Genomic DNA, 21,216 nt, shown 5'->3' with positions numbered 1-21,216 from the left:
AGAGAATTCTATATCTATAACCTGACCAAACTTATCACATGCTTCTCCATGAGTTCTCCTAGACCCTAGGTTCTCAACGTGTGGTACGCGTACCCCAGGGGGTACTTCTGATGGTTCCAGGGGGTACTCAGGCTTGATATACTTAACCAAGAAGAACAAATTTAAAATTTTAGAAGATCGTAAATCTAATTTCAACACCGCTAAATTAGTATTTTAGCTAATTAAAAGCAATAGTACATGCAAGGAAATTGTTTAGAACCAATTATCATGTACTACGATTAAAGGGGTACTTGTTGTGATAATATTTACTATGCTAGGGGGTACTTGGTGAGTACAGGGTTTTAAAAGGGGTACATAACAATAAAATGTTGAGAAACACTGTCCTAGACCATCGCTAATTATCAAGCATGACACTCACCCTTGAAACTCTGTTTCTCTCTCTAACCATCAGCTAGATGCTTTCGATCAATCTGCATATGCACAAACATACTGCAAATCAGCTTTTTCCCCATCTGCCATAAACTTTCTGAACTGAGAATTTTTAATGGAACCTGTGCAATAAGTCATATTGGTAATGTAATAATCCAAACATTTGTATAACGATTTCCTTCTGTTGGACTCAAAGCACTCAAGAGGGCAGCCAAAAACACTCAAGAGGCCACCCTGCAGTCTTGCCTTGAACTCCTTACTGAATAGGTACTGATCCCAGCCAAGTTTCGAACTCTGATCTCCAAACCAGTATTCTATGCAGCCACTGCTGTGTTCCTTACTTTTCATTGATCGATGCAATAATAATTATGGTGCGGATCACTTAGCACTGTACACAACATTTTTAAATATTTGGCACACTTGTATGTCTAACTTTTTTTATGGCCCCTTCTTCATACGCACCTTGGAGGATGCCATGAAAAATAATGTATTAACCAGTTTGCGACCGTGTCACGCCGATGGGCGTGGCCGCGGCGGCAGACCCAGGACCGCCTAACGCCAATTGGCGTAAAGTCCTGGGGCTGTAATCTGCATGAGATCGCGCGCGCATCTCATGCTCGGAGGGAGGAGCTCCGCCCCCTCTACAGTCCCTGATCGGAAGACTGTTAGATGGCGTGATCGCCGTCTATTTACACTGCGCAGCGCTGCGATTTGCAGCAGCGCTGCACTGGGGACAGCCGTGTGATACGGCTGTCCCCCTGGGGGACAAGAGAGAGATCGGCTCTCATAGGCAGAAGCCTATGACAGCCGATCGCCGTAATTGGGGAGGGAGGGAAGGAAGGTTTTTAAAGACACAGTTTATAAAAAAAAACAAAAAAAACACAGGAACATTAATATTTATTATTAAAAAAAAATAAACATGGGGGGAGCGAGCAGACCCCACCAACAGAGAGCTCTGTTGGTGGGGAGAAGGGGGGGGGGATCACTTCTGTGCTGTGTTGTGCGGCCCTGCAGCTTGGCCTTAAAGCTGCAGTGGCCAATTTTTACCAAAAATGGCCTGGTCACTAGGGGGGTTTAGCCCTGCAGTCCTCAAGAGGTTAACTTGTGTGGAGGTGTAAATTTGTGTTAAGGTGGCCATACGCTTATTGGTGTTTCCCTTTAATAAAAAGCAGATTCACTCACTCTGATGCCATCTACTAGAAATAGCTGCCGCAAACTACGCCCACTCATTTTCCAACTGAAATAGTTCAAATCATCCGATCACAACAGACATTGCTCGATCAGTGGCGGGTCGGAAGCATGGCAGTAGCAGCGTTTGATTAAGAAATGATTGATGCGCAGTGTTTTAGGCAGGGGATACACGTGCTGGTGGATTGGTGAGTGTAGTATCTGCTGCCTACACTCTCCACATTGGGGAGGGGGGTTTGGGTGCCGACACATAGACCTGAGGGGTCTGGCAGGCAGTGCACAGCTCCACAAATATTCAATAGATTTCATGCTGAAATCCATTAAATATCAATGCCTAGTGTGGAAGGATTTGATCTCTCTGATGATCTAATCTGGGGGCCATCTATTAGTGTATGGTCCCACAATGACAGTAAAGTGCTTGCAAATGTTACTGAAAATCTCCGCAGCTTGGAAATGGACCAATCAAATGCTTTTACTGCAAGATTTGATTAGTCAATTTACATTTTCGATAAAAAAAAAAAAAAAGAAAAGAATTAGCATAATGATGTAACATCATCTCAAATGTACTTGCACCTCAGTGACAATCCCCACTGACTAATGTGGACTTTGGCACTTGTAGACTTGGGCTGGACATTTAATAAACACTACTCTGTGGCATGGCTGGCATACTGGCTTGTGCTAAAAAAAACATTAGCTGGCAGCCTGAGAGTTAAAAATAACAGGTACACTGTGAGGTGAGCAGCAGCCAATGGGAGATGTCAGATGCAGGGACATTAGCAGAACCTTCATTGGGGAGCAGAGGAAAGAGAGGAGGTGACAGGTCAGCTGATCGGGGGGGGGGGGGTCACTATCCCCCTCCAATACGTTATCTTATCTGCTTCCTGCGGGCCTCAGCCCATGGTCTGGGGATGGAGGGGCTCCTCCTGGCTCCTCTCTGCGGCTGCCAAGGCTGATCCCACCGTCCTGGTCAGCTGTAGCTGGACGGAATCCTTCAACCTGTGGCTGGAACGCAACCAGAAGAGCTCCTTGAACCGCAAGACTACCTCATTTCCTCTCCTGGAACGCACGCCTTGTGGGCGAAGCGAGGCGTGGAACGCAGAGAGCAGGAAGTAGAGCTCTATAGCAGCCTGTTAGCAGCATGGAGAGGAGAAGGTGAGTGCTGCTGACCTTTACATCCACCTTACTACATTGGGGATAATGTATAGGGAAAGAGATGAGCAGGGAAGAGGACCTGTGCTGACTTCAAGCAGCCAGTCATCTGCAGGGAGATTCTAAAGCAAACCCAGGAGCTCTCCCCCCACGTGATATAAATGTATGAGATGAGCTGAGGCTGTCTCCACTGCACATCTTGTATATTATAGAATCTATAACAATTCCCCGTTATGTGCTTTCATGACACTGAGTAACCATGTCACGTGATACATGATGCAGTACTCTATATATACTGTACACCCCAAGTGATAACAGTACCACCCATGGAACCTGACAACACCTCCTCAATCATAATACATGTAAGCATAGTACAATCCTGCCAATCTAGCAGAAATAATAGCAATCCAAGTATATCCGAGTGCTCAGTATAACTTCCATAGATTACAGTAAACTTACTGGTATGTTTGCAATTTTCTCCTGTCACTCAGCATCCTCTTTGAAGGGATTGGCCACTTTTTCGCGCCCTGGCCGTACTGACACGCCGCCACAGCCGTTACTATGTAAATTCCCCGCTGATCGCAAAACGCTAGCGATTTTGCTAGCATTTTGCTCTGGCGTTTATTGGCAATTAACGCCAAAAAAAATCACCATTCACACCTGGCGATTTTTTTAGCGATCGCGGTTTTCTATAGCACTAAAATGCGATCGCCGGGAAATTGCCTGAAAATGGTGCAGGCTACGCATTTGCATTTAGCGTTTTTGGGTGATTTGCGTCGATAAGCGCAAATCGCCCAAAAGAGAATGGACCCATAGACTTTTATTACCCTAGCGCTTTGAAAAGGGCCCTAAGGATACCCGAAGTGACATGTGACATGATGAGATAGACATGTGTATGTACAGTGCCTAGCACAGAAATAACTATGCTGTATTCCTTTTTTTTCTTTCTCTGACAGGAAGTGACTAGAGTGTGACCCTCACTGATAAGAAATTCCAACTTTAAAACACCTTCCTAGCAGAAAATGGCTTCTGAGAGCAATAAAAAGATAAAAAAGTGGAATTTCTTATCAGTGAGGGTCACGCTGTAGTCACTTCCAGGTCCCCTTTTTATCTCTGTCCTGCTCTCAGAAGGCATTTTCTGCTGGGAAAGTGTTTGAGTCAGGACTGAATCAGCCACTTACATACCTGATATTTAACTCTTTCAGGCAGAGAAAGAAAAAAAGGAACACAGCATAGTTATTTGTGTGCTAGGCACTGTACATACACATGTCTATCTCATCATGTCACATGTCACCTCGGGTATCCTTTAACATCTTATCCTCTGCTCTCCTCTTCTTCTTTTGCCCTTGATGTATCTCATTCTCTACTGTCAACTTAAAGTGTACCCGAGGCAACATGTCACATGATGAGATAAACGTGTATGTACATTACAAAACATATCAATAACCAGGCTGTTTTACTTGTTTAATTTTGCAGCCTGAAAGAGTTAATTTTCAAGGGCATGGAAGTGACTGCTTCTGTCTTGTGTTTGTGGGAATATAGTAAACAATATAGTAAACATCACTGATAAGCAAAGTACAGCCATAAAAGTTTTCCTGGCAGAACATAATTTCTGAGAGCAGAAGAAGATAGTAAAAGGTCAATTGTTCATGTATTTTTACTCCTACTTTGTAAACCCGAGGTGGGGTTCTGACAATGCTATCCTCATACAGAGGCTGGGTCTGCCTATGCTGCCCAGCCTCTGTTGCTATCTAGATCCCCCCTAAGCCCCTCCTGCGCTCTGCTGTCCCCATAAATCAAAGCGCGCTGTCGACACGCAGCGGGCTGTGTTAACCTATGTACTGTCAGTCTCGGCACTCCACCCGCCTCCTGCATAGCTCCGGTCCCCGCCCGCGTCCCTTCCCTCCCCGCTGATTGGAGGGAAGGGATGCGGGCAGGGACCAGAGCTATGCAGGAGGCGGGGGGAGCGCCGAGACTGACAGTACAAAGGTAAACACAGCCCGCACAGCGGCAGCTGTGATTTATGGGGCAGAGCGCAGAGGGAACTTAGGGGGGATCTGGATAGCAACAGAGGCTGGGCAGTATAGGCAGACCCAGCCTCTGTGAGCAAATAGCATTGTCAGAACCCCACCTCGGGTTCTCTTTAAATATAAAATAAAAACATGAGATATAAAAAAAGAGTAATTTTTAGGAGTAGGGGAATTAATACAATTGTTTCTCTCGTCAGTTTATTTTCACCTCGGGTTAACTTTAAACTGAAAGCCATGTTTGCAACATTCCAGATGGATTGTTTTGATCAATTTTGCTGGAAATTGATCAAAATGACAATCGGGTAGCCACTTTGCATGGCAGCTCCTATTGCTTTTAGAAACCAGGAACAGGTTCCTTTTAAAGCGGACCTGAACTCAGAACTTCCTCCCTGCTCCTAAAAGATAAGTAAAATGACCTTTCAAGAAATACATTTCTTTGTTACAGCTTATACAAATCCTGCAATATATCTGCAGTTTGTCTACTTCCTACTTTCATGTAAGCGGACATATTGTTATCATCCTGTGTTTACAAATTAGCTCTGCTGTGGCAGTCAGCTGACACAGCTAAGGGATCAAATTACAACTTGTCATTAGACACAGATAGGGGGGAATTAGACAGGCTAAACTCTCTAAATACATACAGGCTGCATTTCTCCATATTTCCTTCTGTCCTGTGCAAGAGTTCAGGTCCATCAGCGGTTCATCCAATAAAATGGCTTGCCCATTCTGTTTTGTGATTCGTTTACCTGGTTTTATGATTAGTCACATATTTTTGATACTCTGTTAGACCTTTTTTTGTCTTAATTTTACAGTATGCAGCGGTAATCATCACCACAACCTCCACCATCCTCGTCAGCAATGCCGCTTGCGGACTTCTTGGCCGCCCTGAAAGACAATCCCTACTTCGGCGCAGGGTTTGGTCTGGTCGGTGTCGGCACGGCTTTGGCATTGGCCCGGAAAAGTGCCCAGCTTGGCATGGTCGCCTTTAGGAGGCATTACATGATAACCCTGGAGGTGCCCAGCAAGGACAAAAGCTACCAATGGCTCCTGAGCTGGATTTCCCATCATGCAAAGCACACGCAGCACCTGAGCGTAGAGACGTCCTATCTGCAGCACGAAAGTGGACGAGTCAGCACCAAGTTTGACTTCATCCCCAGTCCTGGAAACCATTTCATATGGTAGGTGTTTCCCCAGCCCTTGTAGTCTAAGGTGCCACCTGGAGGCAGTGCCAGGACCTTACACAATGCCAACCTGAACTCAGAACTTCCTCTCTGCTCTAAAAGATAAGCAACAGCATTATAACTTTTAAAGAAAAAAATTTCTTTGTTACAGCTGATACAAATCCTGCAATAAATCTTCTGTGTCTACTTCCTGTTTTCATGGAAGCACATAGGATTAACATCCTTTGTTTACTAATGAGCTTATCTGCCGTGGCAGTCAGCTGAGACAGGGGAGAGATCAAATTACAGTTGTGATTAGTCACAGATGAGGGGGAATTAGACAGGCTAAACTCTCTAAATACACACAGAGTGCATTTCTCTCTGTTTTCCTTCTGTCCTGTGCAAAAGTTCATGTCCACTTTAACTCTTCATCCTGGAACTAGGCCAAAAAGCATCAACAGACAGGAAATGCATTTGATTGTTCCAAATCCGGGTAAGGTGCGATTTTACAATGGGCAAACAGTGACTATTTAATTTCTAAATGAACAAGTTTTTTTTTTCATTAAAGGGTACCAGAGCCAAACTTGCTCTGCTTAAAAAAACGTTGTGCTGGTGGGAGGGGCGTCAGTGTTCACTTACTGCTCCCTCTGTTAGAATCTGCGTGCCTCCATTCTCCCTGTTTCTGCCCCCGTTGTGACAGAAGAGGCACGCAGATTCTAACAGAGGGCATAAGTGAACACTGACCTCCTCCCACCAGCACAACATGTTTTTTAAAGGATACCCGAAGTGACATGTGACATGATGAGATAGACATGGGTATGTACAGTACCTAGCACACAAATAACTATGCTGTGTTCCATTTTTTCTTTCTCTGCCTGAAAGAGTTAAACATCAGGTATGTAAGTGGCAGTTCCTGTCAGGGTCAGGACTGGGTCAGACTACAGTGTGACCCTCACTGATAAAAAATTACTATAAACTATAAAACACTTTCCTAGCAGAAAATGGCTTCTGAGAGTAGGAAAGAGATAAAATGGGTCAATAGTTCATAGATTTTAGCTCTGGCATACTTCAATGAATGTGTGATTGAGCAAAAACAATAAAACAGTAAAAACAAGTAGATTTAAATATAAAATAAAACTATGGAATATATTAAAAAGTAATTTTTTATTAGGAGGAGGATAGATACAATTGTTTATTTAATTAGTTTATTTTCACCTCAGGTGTCCTTTAAGCAGAGCAAGTTGGGCTCTGGTTTCCTTTAACCACTTCCGGACGGAAGAAGAAGTTCTGAGTTCAGGTCCAATTTAAATTTGTATACAAGCCAGCATGATGAGCATTTGATTGACCATCTCTACTGTAGCTGAGCTTTGGATATTTCTCTTTCACGTCCCCCTCCTCCTCCCCTCCAGGTACAAAAAGAAATGGATCCGCATTGAGAGGAACCGAGAGAAGCAGATGATCGACCTCCACACAGGAACCCCCTGGGAGTCCGTCACTTTCACCGCCATAGGGACCAACAAAGACATCTTCTTCAACATTCTGCAAGAAGGTGGGGCTGAACAATCCTTCAGGGACCTCTGCAAGAAGAGGCTTCTCTGCAAATCTTATAGAGGAAATTTAACCAAGGATTGAACTCCATCCCAATCAGTAGCTGACACCCCCTTTTCCATGAGAAATCTATTCCTTTTCTTGAATAGATCATCAGGGGAGTCTGTATGGCTGATATTGTGGTGAAACCCCTCCCACAGTGTGATGTCAGGACCATGGTCCTGACAGTTCCCTGTCTGTGAGGCCCCGTTTACACTTAATCAGTTGCTCTCAGTTATAACTGAAAGAAAACTGATTTTCAAAGTAATGCCCATGTTTTCCTATGGCGTCTTTCACACTTAACGCGTTTTAACTTAAATCTTTTTCACAATGCACTGCTAGGGAAAAAAACAGGGCTGTGGAGTTGGTACAAAAATCTTCCGACTCCAACTCCGACTCCTCAGTTTATGAAACCACCAACTCCGACTCCAACTCCGACTCCGGGTAACCAAAATGGCCCCGACTCCTCGACTCCGACTCCTTAGTCTAATATTTAACAGGGCTGTGGAGTTTGTACAAAAATTATCCGCCTCCTCAGTTTATGAAATTCCGACTCCGGGTGCCCAAAATTGCCCCGACTCCAACTCCACAGCCCTGGAAAAAACGCGTACTAACGCGTGCCAACGCGTACTAATGCACACCAACCGATTAACTGTAAATGGGCCCCAAGCCTTGTTGCATTGTGGGAAATAATGGCTGTTTCCAACTGCCAAGCAACCAGTATCTCCCTCTGTGCATATTTTAGACTATCACATTGTTAAAGGAGAACTGTAGTGAGAGGTATATGGAGGCTGCCATATTTATTTCCATTTAAGCAATACCAGTTGCCTGGCAGCCCTGCTGATCTATTTGGCTGCAGTAGTGGCTGAATCACACCATAAACAAGCATGCAGCTAATCTTGTCATATCTGTCAAAATTGTCAGAAACACCTGATCTGCTGCATACTTGTTCTGGGTCTATGGCTGAAAGTATTAGAGGCAGAGGATCAGCAGGGCTGCCAGGCAACTGGTATAGCCTAAATGGAAATAAATATGGCAGCCTCCATACACCTCTCTCTACAGTTCTCCTTTAGGGAGTGTGGTTATAGATAATGGCAGATGGTGCTGTCTGATTTTTTTTTTCATGTCTGCCACCAGATCCACCCTCAGATAGATCCCTTTGTGATCCTCCTGACCTCCTCCTGTGTCTGGCTTCACCGCGATCGCTTGTACCACATGACTCGGCGCATGTACTGATGTCACAGCATACGCCAGTATCACATGGTACAGGCACTTGCGGTGACGCCGGAAACAGAAGGAAGCCAGGAGCTGTGACAGGTGAACCTTCAACACTTACTAGGGGTGGGGGGAAGGGGCACCAGCCAAGAGTCCATCGGTGGTCTCCATATTGAACGCCGTGACCACCACGCCCTTGCGATTTTTATTGGCTGTATGCGACGCAACGTGCTGTGCCACTTTTACATTCCATTGTGTTGAATACCTGAGTTTACAGGGAACTCAATACCCACTGTGAACCTCGCCTTAAAGTAGCCATGCATCAGGTGACTTGGCCGCCGATTGACCATCCGATTCGATTATTATCGGAATCAGATGAAATCGGTGCTGCCAAGTGCATGCCTGGTCGACAGTGCAACCAATTTCTGGCCAAAATTGGTCGCATTAATTGGTCAGATATGCTGCAAGATGTTGGGCTTTCGTGGTCGGTCGGGTGCGTAGCGGTAACAGAAAGTGATGTTGGGATGAGCGATGAACACGATGAAACCCCCAGCGCTGTTCCCCTAATGTATAAAAGTGTGTGCATGCATACATTACCTGTCCTATGTTGTTGTGCCTGTCCGTCTTCCGAATCCGGCGATCATGCGTTAGCCCCAAACAATCTGCCTGCGGCGTTTATAGGGCTAATGAAAGAGTGGCGGATTTGGAAAATGGACGGGCACCACAACACAGGACAGGTAATGTATAAACGCACACACTTTTATACATTAGGGGAAAAACAGCAGATGCGGCAGGCTCGAATGATTCCTGAGAGATTTCGTGCTGAAATTGATCGGGAATCAGCCTGCGTTGTATGGGCAATGACAGATCTCTCCCCAATCAGATTGGATCTGAGATTAGTCTCTTGGTTCAATCTGCCCATCATCGGCTGATGTACGGCTACCTTTAGTCGTTTGGCTTTGTCATTCATGCTGATATGCGGAGTAATCGTTGAGCACCTCTGATCTGTTTCCCTATCACACAGCCAGAGCGCTGGCGCTGCACCAGCAGGAGGGGAAGACAGTCATGTACACAGCCATGGGCTCCGAGTGGCGGCCCTTCGGTTTCCCGCGTCGCAGGCGCCCCCTGACCTCGGTGGTCCTGCAGGAGGGGGTCACAGAGAAGATCATTCAGGATGTGAAAGGATTCATCGGTAATCCCAAGTGGTACATCGACAGAGGCAAGTGCTGCACTCGTGTGTATACAGCCCTATATTACAGTTTTATGTACTTGCGTAAAAATTGCTGTAAAGCGAGAATGCACAGCGTTCTCCCTAGAGCCTATTAGTCGAGCGCTCCGCCCTGTTAAAATTGGTGAGCGCCCAGCTGTCATCATTAGCCCCCGTCCAAAGCAGAATTGCTATTACAGGCGGCCCGCTGTCGCTGAAGGATGCTATCCCCGCCCTCCTTCTCAATTCCTGCCTGTCAGTGGTGTGGAAGCAGGGACAGGGAAAGTACTGAGACAGAAGTTGTGTCTTCCCGCCCCTCATACCGAGTAGTGGTGGTTGTTTCACCCATCAAGGCTTACCTGGTTTACAAAGTTTCTGGATACCCCAAAAGGACATTTAAAACCTTATTAATTGGGACTTTGTTTGGCCATATTCTCGTGCATATGTGTGCTTTGAGTTAGTAATATTTTTTTGTTATAGTAGATAAGTGCACCACCGTGTGGACACTGTATTTAATCTGAGCACAGTGTTTTGATAGTTTTAGAGTAAGGAAACAGAAAAAAAACATATATATATATAAGTAGATAAGTAGATAAATTCTTGCTCTACTTACATAACATATGTAGTGCACTTTCCACGTTTTAATTTGTCATTTTTCTACAGTAAAAAAAAAGAGAAAATCCTTCTTAGCATTTCCCATGTTAAGTGTGGCTATTTTGAAGCCAATCCTGATGTCATTTCCTCCCTTACTCTCCTCTGCCTGATTGTGCCTTGCCTGCCCTTCACTATAGAAAGTGCATTGTCTCAGCATGAGAAATATTGGCCAATCAGAGAGGAACAGAGGTGTGGCAGGGGAAAACAGGAGGGAAAGAGGCTTCAGCCAATCAGGCTGCATTAGTTAAGTCTCAGGGGAAAGTAGAGAAGCAAAAAAGGACTACCCAGCATGCCCTGCAACATCCTTTGTGCACCAAATAAGACTCAGGTAAACTGGGGAATGATCATTTATCAACAAGGAATGTAATAGAGATTTTAACTTTTGGATTGCCTGGGTAGCATCCTTATTAATTGTTTACTAGATAAAAATAAAGAATTGATTTTATGCCCGACAGTTACACTTTAAGGATTACCACTATGCAATGCATTCATTAACAGCATAGCATAGCACTACTTAAAAGCCCCTGGTGGGCCCCTCTGGCCCAAGGGCCCCAATGTGGTCCCAACCTCTACATCCCCTATTGCTACGCCATTTTCTCTATTTAGCTTCCATTTGCCACTAATGTGACCTAGTTAGCAGCACCTCCATTGGATAACAGTAACAGCAGAGATGTGTTGCTGCTTCCTGTCCCTGTATGTGTGACTCCGCCCTGACTCCTCCCTGTTTCCGCCCAGGTATCCCCTACAGGAGAGGCTACCTCCTCTACGGACCTCCAGGCTGCGGGAAAAGCAGCTTTATGTAAGTAACTATGTGAAATGAATGTAAACACAACCTCAGTGTAAAACAAAAGTCAACCCTCTTCTGATGCGTTTTTCATAAAGCGGCCCATACACGAGACAATATTTTTCACATTAGCTGTCATGTCCCGCGCCGTCCTACGATCTTCTCCTCCCCGCCGCTGGCACCGGTCAATTAGTCGTCAATCAAGACGAATAGTGCGATCTCCCGCTCGCGTCTCCGGGAGCTTAGTGCACAGGTGCAGTACGAACTTTTCTCGTACTGCGCAGTAGGCTCCCGGAGACGCGAGCGGAAGCGAGCAAGCACGCGTGTTGCAGCCTTTGTCTCATTAGTTTAATAATTAGACCGGGAACGGATGATCATAGGAGAACGGCGCGGGACATGACAGCTAAAGGGGGACAGCTACAGGGGGACACCACACCTCCACTCCGAAGGCTGCCTTAGCTGCACAGAATCCTGATGCAAGCTAGGAGTGAATGTTTGGATCATGTGATCTCCCACATGATGCAATAAACCACGTTGGTAGAGGACGGTGTGGTACTCGTGCTTTATTTCTCTTTATGGAAATTCCATAGCTTTTTGCTACATCGGGCAGTACAAAGCTGGCTGCTGTGCGGTGATATTCGCTATGTGACAGTGCAAAGTGGTAGTACAGGTTTACAATCCATATCTGTATAAAGGTGAACAAAGGCACCAAAAGGATAAAAGATAATAAAAAGTTTAAAACATGGAAGTGGTGGAGGTGGACTCTTACCCACTCCAAAGGACACGACAAAAGGAATGCGTTATCGTATAACAAAAGTTTTATTCATACACTCCACAATTTTTGCAACGCGTTTCCCAGGCGTGACCCCGCTTCATCAGGGAGTCAGACAGGAGTATACAGCTGAGGGTCAGAGACAACTGGGTTATAAACACAGCATGTACCGTGTGTATATAAATCAATAGTCCATGATAATCAACCATCAACATTGTCTATAAAATCAACAGTCATAATGAGAACAAGTTTTCAGAACATAATCTAAAGGAGACAACGTTAGATCAGTGCAAATTAATATAAAAATTTAATGGATATCTGGAAGTTATTGATTATTTCCCTGGTCTACTACCAATGGCATAGTGTGTGGCTACCTTAAAGTGTACCTGAGATGAAAAAAAAAAAGATACATACCTGGGGCTTCCTCCAGCCCCCTTCAGGCTAATCAGGCCCTCATCGTCCTCTTTTGTCACCTGGATCTCCCGATATGGGTCCCGGTAATTTGGTCTGTCAGGGCCAGTCGGTGCAGTCCGGCCGCTCACGGCGATGAGAGCGCACCGCACATGCGCATTACGCTCCCACTGACTGAAGTACCGGAATATGTAGCGGAAGATCTGGGAGGAGGACAGCGAGGGACCGATTAGCCTGAAGGGAGCTTAAAGGGGAACTGAAGAGAGAGGTATATGGAGGCTGTCATGTTTATTTCCTTTTAATCAATACCAGTTGCCTGGCTGTCCTGCTGGTCTATTTCTCTGCAGTAGTATCTGATTAAAACCAGAAACAAGCATGCAGCTAGTCTTGTCAGATCAGACTTATAAGTCTGAACCACTGAAACACCTGATCTGCTGCATGCTTGTTCAGGGGCTATGGCTAATAGTATTAGAGGCAGAGGATCAGCAGGGCTGCCAGGCAACTTGTATTGTCTAAAAGGAAATAAACATGACAGCCTCCATATACCTCTCTCTTCAGTTCCCCTTTAAGGAAGCCTCAGGTATGTATAATTTTTTTTTTTTAATTTTCATTATCTCAGATTTACTTAAAAGTGTACCCAAAGCATCAGAAAATAAATACCTAAAGAGAAGTAAGCCTTTGGATTCTATAGAGCAGGGCTTCCCAATCAAGGCCCACCAACAGTGCATATTTTGTGGCAATCCACAGAGGTAGTTAACCACTTAAGTACCGCGGTGATCTACGCCGTTTTGGTGGGCTCCTGGCTTGCCTGACGTAAATTTCAATCACCGTCTGCAGCGCGCATTCGCCATTTCCGTTGCTCCCCGCCAATCGCGCTGCTCAAACCTGACGTTTTTTTGCCGCAACTCACAGGCTCTGCTTGTCTCTATGACGGCAGAGTCATGTGAGCGGGTCGGGAGCCGATTTCATTGGCTCCTGGCCGTGTCTTTCAATGTAGGCAGGTCCCATTGGCTTACATTGATAGACACAGTCAGGAGCCAATGAAAGCGGCTCCTGACCGGCTCACATGACTCTGGCGTCAGAGACGGCAGTCTGTGTCCTTAGGATCCCGGCGAGCGGCGGTTGCGCGCGGCGATTCGGCGGGATTCTGTTGTTCTTGTACTAGCAGTCTCTGGTCCTTAAAGAGACTCTGAGGCCTTTTAAAAATCCTTTTTTATTAAACAATCATGTTTAATACATTAGCCCTACCTAAACCGCCGCATTCTCGCGGCTGTAAACTATCTAAAACCCCCCAAGCGTGCCCTCCTTCTCCCCTGCAAAATCCACGACTTTCTTGGTCGTGGATTTTGCTTCCCCGTGCGCTTCCGTGTGAGGCAGGGCTATGAGCTGCAGCTCTGCCTCACACGTCTGTCAGCGGCGGATCTCCGCCTCTCCCCCACCCCTCAGTGAAGGCAGACTGAGGGGGGCGGGGGAGAGGCGACGATGCGCCGCTGACAGACGTGTGAGGCAGAGCTGCAGCTCATAGCCCTGCCTCACACGGAAGCGCTGCACGGATTGCCCCCGGGGAGTTAGGGGGGTTTTAGATAGTTTACAGTCGCGGGAATGCGGCGATTTAGGTAGGACTAATGTATTAAACAGAATTGTCGCAACGAACGTGTCGTTGCCTGAACTAAATGTTTCCCACATCAAGCCAGATCATAGTACCAGAATCATGACAGTCCTCTTTTGTTGTTCATGGAGATAGTTTTCACGGATCAAAAGGATTTTATGGATATGTCAATTTTAGAATTTTTGTATTTGTGCTAATAAAGTTGTATCAGGTTTTTGTACTGCTAAACAGTACTTTTTTCATAAGTCCTTTGTATAAGAAACAAATGGTGGTACTTTAGGACAGAGTTGGGAAGCCCTGCTATAGTGGCTTCCTTTGGTCCTCCGTTGTCCCTGAAGATTACTGACTAGGGCTTGTTGATAGGAACATCAGGGGGCGCTCCTCTTTAGTGTCCATACTGCGAGTACGGCCTCGACTGTGCAGTAAACCGGAGCCGCTTGTGCATAAAACACTCTGTGTTTTTTCTATTGATCTATATTTCAAAAGCAGTAATATGACGTTGTTGCTGCATTTGTTGTGTGTCATTTCAGCACGGCGCTGGCGGGGGAGTTGGAGTACAGCATATGTCTGATGAGCCTCAGTGATAACAGCCTATCGGATGATCGCCTCAACCACCTGCTGAGCGTCGCTCCGCAGCAGAGTATCATCCTGCTGGAAGATGTGGACGCTGCCTTCGTCAGCCGCGATCTGGCCAAGCAGAGTGAGTACTTCCATTCTAGGCTGATCTGTGGGGCTGTTTTAACAAGAAAGGGGGCTAGAAAACTGGAGCAAAAGTGGAGCCTTTGTACGGAGCAACCACCCGGTGATGAGTGGTGATTATTAGGTTAGACGTTAGAGTTATCTCATTTGAGATAATTGCACCGATTTTAAAGGGACACTGAGCTCAATTTAAAAATGAAAATTGTACTCACCCGGGGCTTTCTCCAGCCCAGTGCTGGTCGGGAGGTCCCACGACGGCGTCCTGGCTCCTCTCCTAGTCCCCGCTCCGGGAATTGCTGCCCGGCGGTAGCCCGGCGACACACGGCCGAGTGTCGGGCTCCTTCTTCCGTGTATGACGCGGCTGACGTCACCACGCCGGCCGCCTCGTGTCATCACAATGGCCGGCGTGAAAGTACTGCGCATGCCCGATTAAAGCGCGCATGCGCCGCACTTTCACGCCGGCCGCCGTTATGACGCGAGGTGGCCGGCGTGATGACGTCAGCCGCGTCATACGTGGAAGAAGGAGCTCGGCCGAGTGTCGCCGGGCTACCGCCGGGCAGCCATTCCGGAGCGGGTACAAGGAGAGGAGCCAGGACGCCGTCGTGGGACCTCCCGACCAGCACTGGGCTGGATAAAGCCCCGGGTGAGTACAATTTTCATTTTTAAATTGAGCTCGGAGTCCCTTTAACCTCAGTCGGCAGAACTCGTGCTGTAAATTTTGGAATGCTTTGATTTCTCCCTACAAGCAGAAAATATAGAACCTGAAAGCATTAGTCCTCTGTTATTGTCTCACACTGCCACCTAGTGACAAGTGGCCATAAATACACATTACAGCAGTACTAATTAGAAGCAATGGAAATGTAACAAATAATAAATAAAAAGGTGCTAAAATAAATTGGCCTGGAGCACTTGCAAGCCTCTAAATAAATTGTCTGTTAAAGGGCACCTGCAGTGACATAATAGATCGTTGGTATATATAGTACCAAACCTGTTACTAAGAACGTATATGATGTCCCTTTTTATTTTTTATTGCAAGGGTTAATAAGCCATTACCTTATAAACTGTATAAAGATGAGGCGGTCGGACTGGCAGTCTAGGCAGCTCTACTGAAAAGTCAATAGAAACCAAACAACATTTGTATCTGGCTAAACAAACACTGCTGATAACAGGATGGTGCTGAAAAGGTCAATACTTCTGTGTGTGGCAGCTGAATGAAGCAGATTTCATGACACACTGATATGGCTTCTGTGCACACTTCACATTTAGTTTTTCAGTCCTAAATTGAGAGTAGGCATTTGAGAATCCAGATAAAAACTTGTCTTGACTTTCCAATTAAGAAAGCTCTCTTCTCCAGGTCCTACTTCGTACCAGGGGATGGGGCGGCTCACTTTCAGTGGCCTGCTGAACGCCCTGGACGGTGTCGCCTCCACTGAAGCTCGCATAGTGTTTATGACCACCAATCACATAGACAGGTAATATAAAGTGTTACTGTGTCTCTTCAGATTTTATCACTGAAATTAGTCCTGTTTTATAATGCAATATATGCATTCCTTTCTAATAAGTATTCTGCGCATGCAATAAAGAAGAAGTCACCACCTGCAGCAGCAAGTCAGGTGCTCATCTCATTGTAGACCTCTGTGCTCCCACTCCTTTCCTCTCCCTTTTAGGGCAGTCGGAACCACGCCCCTTTAAATCACATGATGCTGTCCACATTGGTTGGTCGGAAGCACGGTGGTAGCTGCATTTGATTACAGGATGACCGATGTCCAGAGCTTACACTCACCTATCCACCGGCATGTCTTCTCTTCATGACACCCAACTCACAGGGGGTTTAATTGGACATTAACTTAATGTCTAGGAACCAGAAGTGGTTTAAGTGTACCTGTGATGGAGTGTATGGGTGTATTTATGCTTCCTCTGGCCCCATTAGGTGCGTGGGGTCCCTCGCTGGAGGGAGGAGGGGGGCATTAGACACCATTGAACTTTATAAGGGAGGAAGAGGGACAGTAGACATGGAGGTTGGCCGCGACTTGGTCCCAGAGTTCAATTTCTGCCCACTTTGTATTTGAGTTTGACACCCCTGCTCTAGCCCGATGAGGTGCGATTGCTTCTTCACCGTCCTCGCTGGCCACTCTGTTTTACCTGGTGCAGAACGCTCCCTGGGACGGGAGTGGGGCACGCGGGCAGGCCATGCATGTGCAGAAGAGTGCGACCGGCCCGATAACCGGGGCTGGTTCTGGGAAATTCTGAGCAGCCACACCTCATGGGGCTAGAGGACGCCCCAGGTAAGTATAAATATGCAGAGTGTCCTGATCTCAGGGTCCCTTTAAAGGATACCAGAGCCGAAGGGCTCTGGTGAAAATGGAGCATGCAGTGGGTAGAGGGTTAAAAGCAAATACTTACTTACTGTGCCCCCCGTTCCCCCTCCGTCACTCGCTGTTTTCCTACAATCAGTGCCGTACTCCCCGACGACTCCAAACCTGGACATACTGCGCTTGCTCCTCCCGCTATCCTGTGACATCACTGCGTTGCCACAGGGGAGCAGAATGGACATACTGCGCATGCACGACGCAGTATGTCAGTGTTTGGAGTCGATGGGGAGTACGGCACTGATTGTAGGAGAACGGCGAGTGACGGGAGGCGGGGTAAGTGTTTGCTTTTAACTCTCTACCCACAGCACATTCCGTTTTTACCATAGCCCTTCGGCTCTGGTACTATTAAACAGGCCCAAGCTTGAAAATTAAAAAGTGTGAAAGAACCCTTACTGTAAAGCTCTGTTCTAGTGATGCAAGGATCGGCGGGTGTCAGGGTTACTAACTCGCCTGCTTGCCCAGAAATCATTATACGTCAGAAACTGCATACGCCCAACTACATGCCACCCCACCCTTGGCTGGTCGACGTGTTTCCAAAGTTCTGTGACCACCCCCACTTGCGTTGCATCAGACGGCCCCCAGATTGGTAGCTACCTATTAGGCCAAGGCTGCTGAGTTGGGGGCGGGTCATGGCAATGCATGTGTGTGTGGCCACAGAGCTTCGGAAACACTGGTAAAAAACTGTCATTGTGATTTGGCCGAGGAGGGGCGGCAATTCAGACATATATTGATTTATGGGCGAGCGGGTACCAATCCTTGCATCACTAAAACTGGGGTTTGCATTAAATGCTTTCTATATTACAACCTTGGGACTATTTAATATAACTTTAAAATTGCTAAACTTTGCAGATGAGGAAATGCCTTTTATGTTAAATTCTGTCAATCAACTTGGAGATATAGTATTATACTGAGAATAGAGGAGTCAGAGTTGGAGGTTCCATAAACTGAGGACTTGGAATCTGAGCTTTTGTTCCGATTACACAGCTCTGCACCTGAGTCAACACTTGTCAATGTTGTATCATGCCCACCTTGTTATTATGTTAACCAACCAACCCCGTCACTTCCACATAACACCACTCCTGCACTCTCTTCACTGGCTACCTATAGAATGGAGGATCCTTTTCAAGATCTGCCTACTGACATTTAAATCCCTGAATAATCTGGGCCCTGGATACATGAAAGAAATGTTGCAGCTGCATCGCAATCCCTGCATTCTCAGATCCACAGGTTCTAATAATCTAGTTATACCCAGAGTCCACTTGGAAACTTTTGGTCCCAGAGCCTTCTGTCATGCTGCGCCTACGTTTTGGAACTCCTTACCTCAGCAGATCAGCACAGCTCCATCCCTGGACGTGTTTAGATCCAGACTTAAAACCCACCTGTTCAGTTTGGCATTTGCAGAAATATAACTTTTGTTGTGTGAATACTTCATCCTGCTACCAACTACTGAATCTGAAAGAGCCTAAGCGCTTTGAGTGCTATGGGAGAAAAGCGCTATAGAAATGTTATTGTATTGTATTATTATTGTATAATGATAATAGCAGTAATGGCAGTGTAATGGCAGTATTTGTATAGCGCCTTTCTCCTGTCGGACTCAAAGCGCTTGCGAGGCAGCCACTAGAGCGCACTCAGTAGGCAGTAACAGTGTTAAGGAGACTTGCCCAAGAAACTCCTTACTGAAATAGGTGCTGGCTTACTGAACAGGCAGAGCTGAGATTTGAACCCAGGTCTCCTGTGTCAGAGGCAGAGCCCTTAACCATTACACTATCCAGCCACTGGAAAGCTATTGTGATGAGTGAGGGTTGCATATGCTGGTTTACATGGGCGTAACACTCACCCCTGCCAACACAGGGGGACCTGTAGGCTCCGGATCCCATGACCCACATGGGGTTCTGGGACCAAGGAGGCCTGATGCTATCGTTTTTGCAGGGGAGCCCTGTGGAATGAAACCCAGCATTTCTTCTTTGCTCTAAAAGGTTATTTACAGCACATAATATACTAACACATTTTTTTTTTTTTAAAGTAAAACCGCATTCAAAGGGTTAAATCACAGGACTGACTTTTTCTCCTGCAGGGGCAGCCGCATCCAAACTGGTGATAACTTTATCTTGTGTTTACATTCTTCACTTGATACAATTAAGTAAACATTCTCTGGCTGTGCAGAAACTTCTGCTGATGAGTCCTGAACTATAACACGGCTCAGAAATCACTGCTGGCTGCCTTTACAATAGAAATACAACAGTTATGAATAAAATGCACCAGCAGCTTTCAAAGTAAATAAACTGAACTTTGGGAACTTATAATTCTAAATGAATAATAATACTTGTGCACAAAAGCAAATATGATAATTGTATGGGTTATAAAATGTAGGAAAACACATTTTTGTTGAATATTTTGTCAGGGTTTAAAGGGACCCTGACCTCTGAAAATATTCGAAATTGGTACTTACCTGGGGCTTTCTGCAGCCCACCGTAGGTCAGGAGGTCCCGCGGCGGCGTCCTGGCTCCTCTCCCAGTCTCTCCGCACAAATAGCTCCCTGCGATACCGGGCCAGAGTGTCGGGCCAATCGCACATGCGCAGTACAGTCACGCCAGCCGCCGTGATGACGCGAGGCGGCCGGCGTGATGACGACTGTCATTTTCCAGGAAGAGAGTTCGCCGGGAGCCAGTTGTGCGGAGAGACTGGGAGAGGAGCCAGGACGCAGCCGTGGGACCTCCCGACCTACGGTGGGCTGCAGAAAGCCCCAGGTAAGTACCAATTTCGATTATTTTTAGAGCTCGGAGTCCCTTTAAAACCGCTTTAAGTCTAGTTATGCCGCTGCTGGCTAATATCCTGTTTTCTCCACGTTGTTGCAGGTTGGACCCAGCGCTGATCCGGCCGGGCCGTGTTGATGTGAAGCAGTATGTAGGGCATTGCACCCGCTGGCAGCTGGCACAGATGTTCCTGCGCTTCTACCCAGATCAGACATTAGCAGCCGCTGAAGGTTTCGCCGATGCAGCCCTGACTGCCTCTGACAAGATCAGCGCAGCCCAGGTGCAGGGACACTTTATGCTCTTCAAGAACGACCCCCAGGCTGCTGCAGACAATGTTGGCTCTATAGTCCCGTGATGATTCTATTTATTTGAAGTTGGACCCCAGCCGACTCTCTCTTGTCTGGAGTTTCAGGGAGACTGCAGAAGGGACAGAACCTATGTCTAGTGTCCCTGACGGTTTTATCCTTCCTCACTTCCTGTCTCGCAGAAAAGGCAGGAAGTTGAACTTATCTTCCCTGAGGGAGGTGAACGTTGTCAATTGATGAAACTTTCCGGAGATTAGCAACTTCTGTTTTAATGATCAACATAAAAGTTTGGTAGTTACTGTGCTTCATGTGCCAACTGGGAGAGGAGCAGGAAATGGGGGGGGGGTGGCCATGTTCCATTCTGCTTGGTCAATAGAAATTGCCCAATATCTGGCTATATATCATACTGACAGCAGAGTGAGTGGGCTACAGGGACGTGAGCAGCGATAGAGAGACAGGACCATGTGGCGTGAGCCCTATTTTTTTAACCAAAAAATATCTGATAACTATCAAAGTTAGCTAAAATTGTAAATGCCACATGTATTTCCAGTAATTACGAGCAAAAAGCAATACAAAGTCTTTTGTTTTCATCTTTTCATGTATTATATGAAGAAAATGACATTTACACAGAACAGTTTTCACTGGGGGCATTACTATGGAGGACTGTGTCCAGCACATCCAGCATACAGAAACAGTCCTCACTGGCTCCAACTTCTGAAAAGCTTTCTAGTGTTACCATCTAAAAGCTCTATAGGTATGTGGGGCCTACAGAAGGACCGTTTCTTTGATAGTTGTACTTTAAACTGTACCAGAGATGAAGAATACTTACTATTTTATACATACCTGGGGCTTCCTCCAGCTCCATGCGCATGAATCGCTCCCACGCCGCCGT

The 21,216-nt window shown here is 46.3% G+C and overlaps 1 protein-coding gene across 1 annotated transcript; it reads left to right on the top strand.

Annotated features, from left to right (window-relative positions):
* Positions 1–2,689: 2,689 nt before the first annotated feature.
* BCS1L (BCS1 homolog, ubiquinol-cytochrome c reductase complex chaperone) lies at positions 2,690–21,148 on the top strand. Its single transcript, XM_068247106.1, has 8 exons — positions 2,690–2,769; positions 5,609–5,974; positions 7,366–7,505; positions 9,783–9,977; positions 11,355–11,418; positions 14,726–14,895; positions 16,249–16,366; positions 20,122–21,148. The coding sequence occupies exons 2-8, from the start codon at positions 5,655–5,657 to the stop codon at positions 20,372–20,374; spliced, it is 1,260 nt and encodes a 419-aa protein (XP_068103207.1). The 5' UTR covers positions 2,690–2,769; positions 5,609–5,654; the 3' UTR covers positions 20,375–21,148.
* Positions 21,149–21,216: the final 68 nt, after the last annotated feature.

Source organism: Hyperolius riggenbachi, chromosome 7, assembly GCF_040937935.1.
Source record: "Hyperolius riggenbachi isolate aHypRig1 chromosome 7, aHypRig1.pri, whole genome shotgun sequence".
NCBI lineage: Eukaryota > Metazoa > Chordata > Amphibia > Anura > Hyperoliidae > Hyperolius > Hyperolius riggenbachi.
This window is presented reverse-complemented; position numbering and strand designations above follow the sequence as displayed.

Coding starts and splice junctions, on each gene's coding strand:
- BCS1L (XM_068247106.1), top strand. CDS start 5,655: ATGCCGCTTGCGGACTTCTTGGCCGCCCTGAAAGACAATCCCTACTTC. Junction 9,978..11,354: donor CAAGTGGTACATCGACAGAG/GCAAGTGCTGCA, acceptor GTTTCCGCCCAG/GTATCCCCTACAGGAGAGGC. Junction 14,896..16,248: donor CCGCGATCTGGCCAAGCAGA/GTGAGTACTTCC, acceptor TCTCTTCTCCAG/GTCCTACTTCGTACCAGGGG.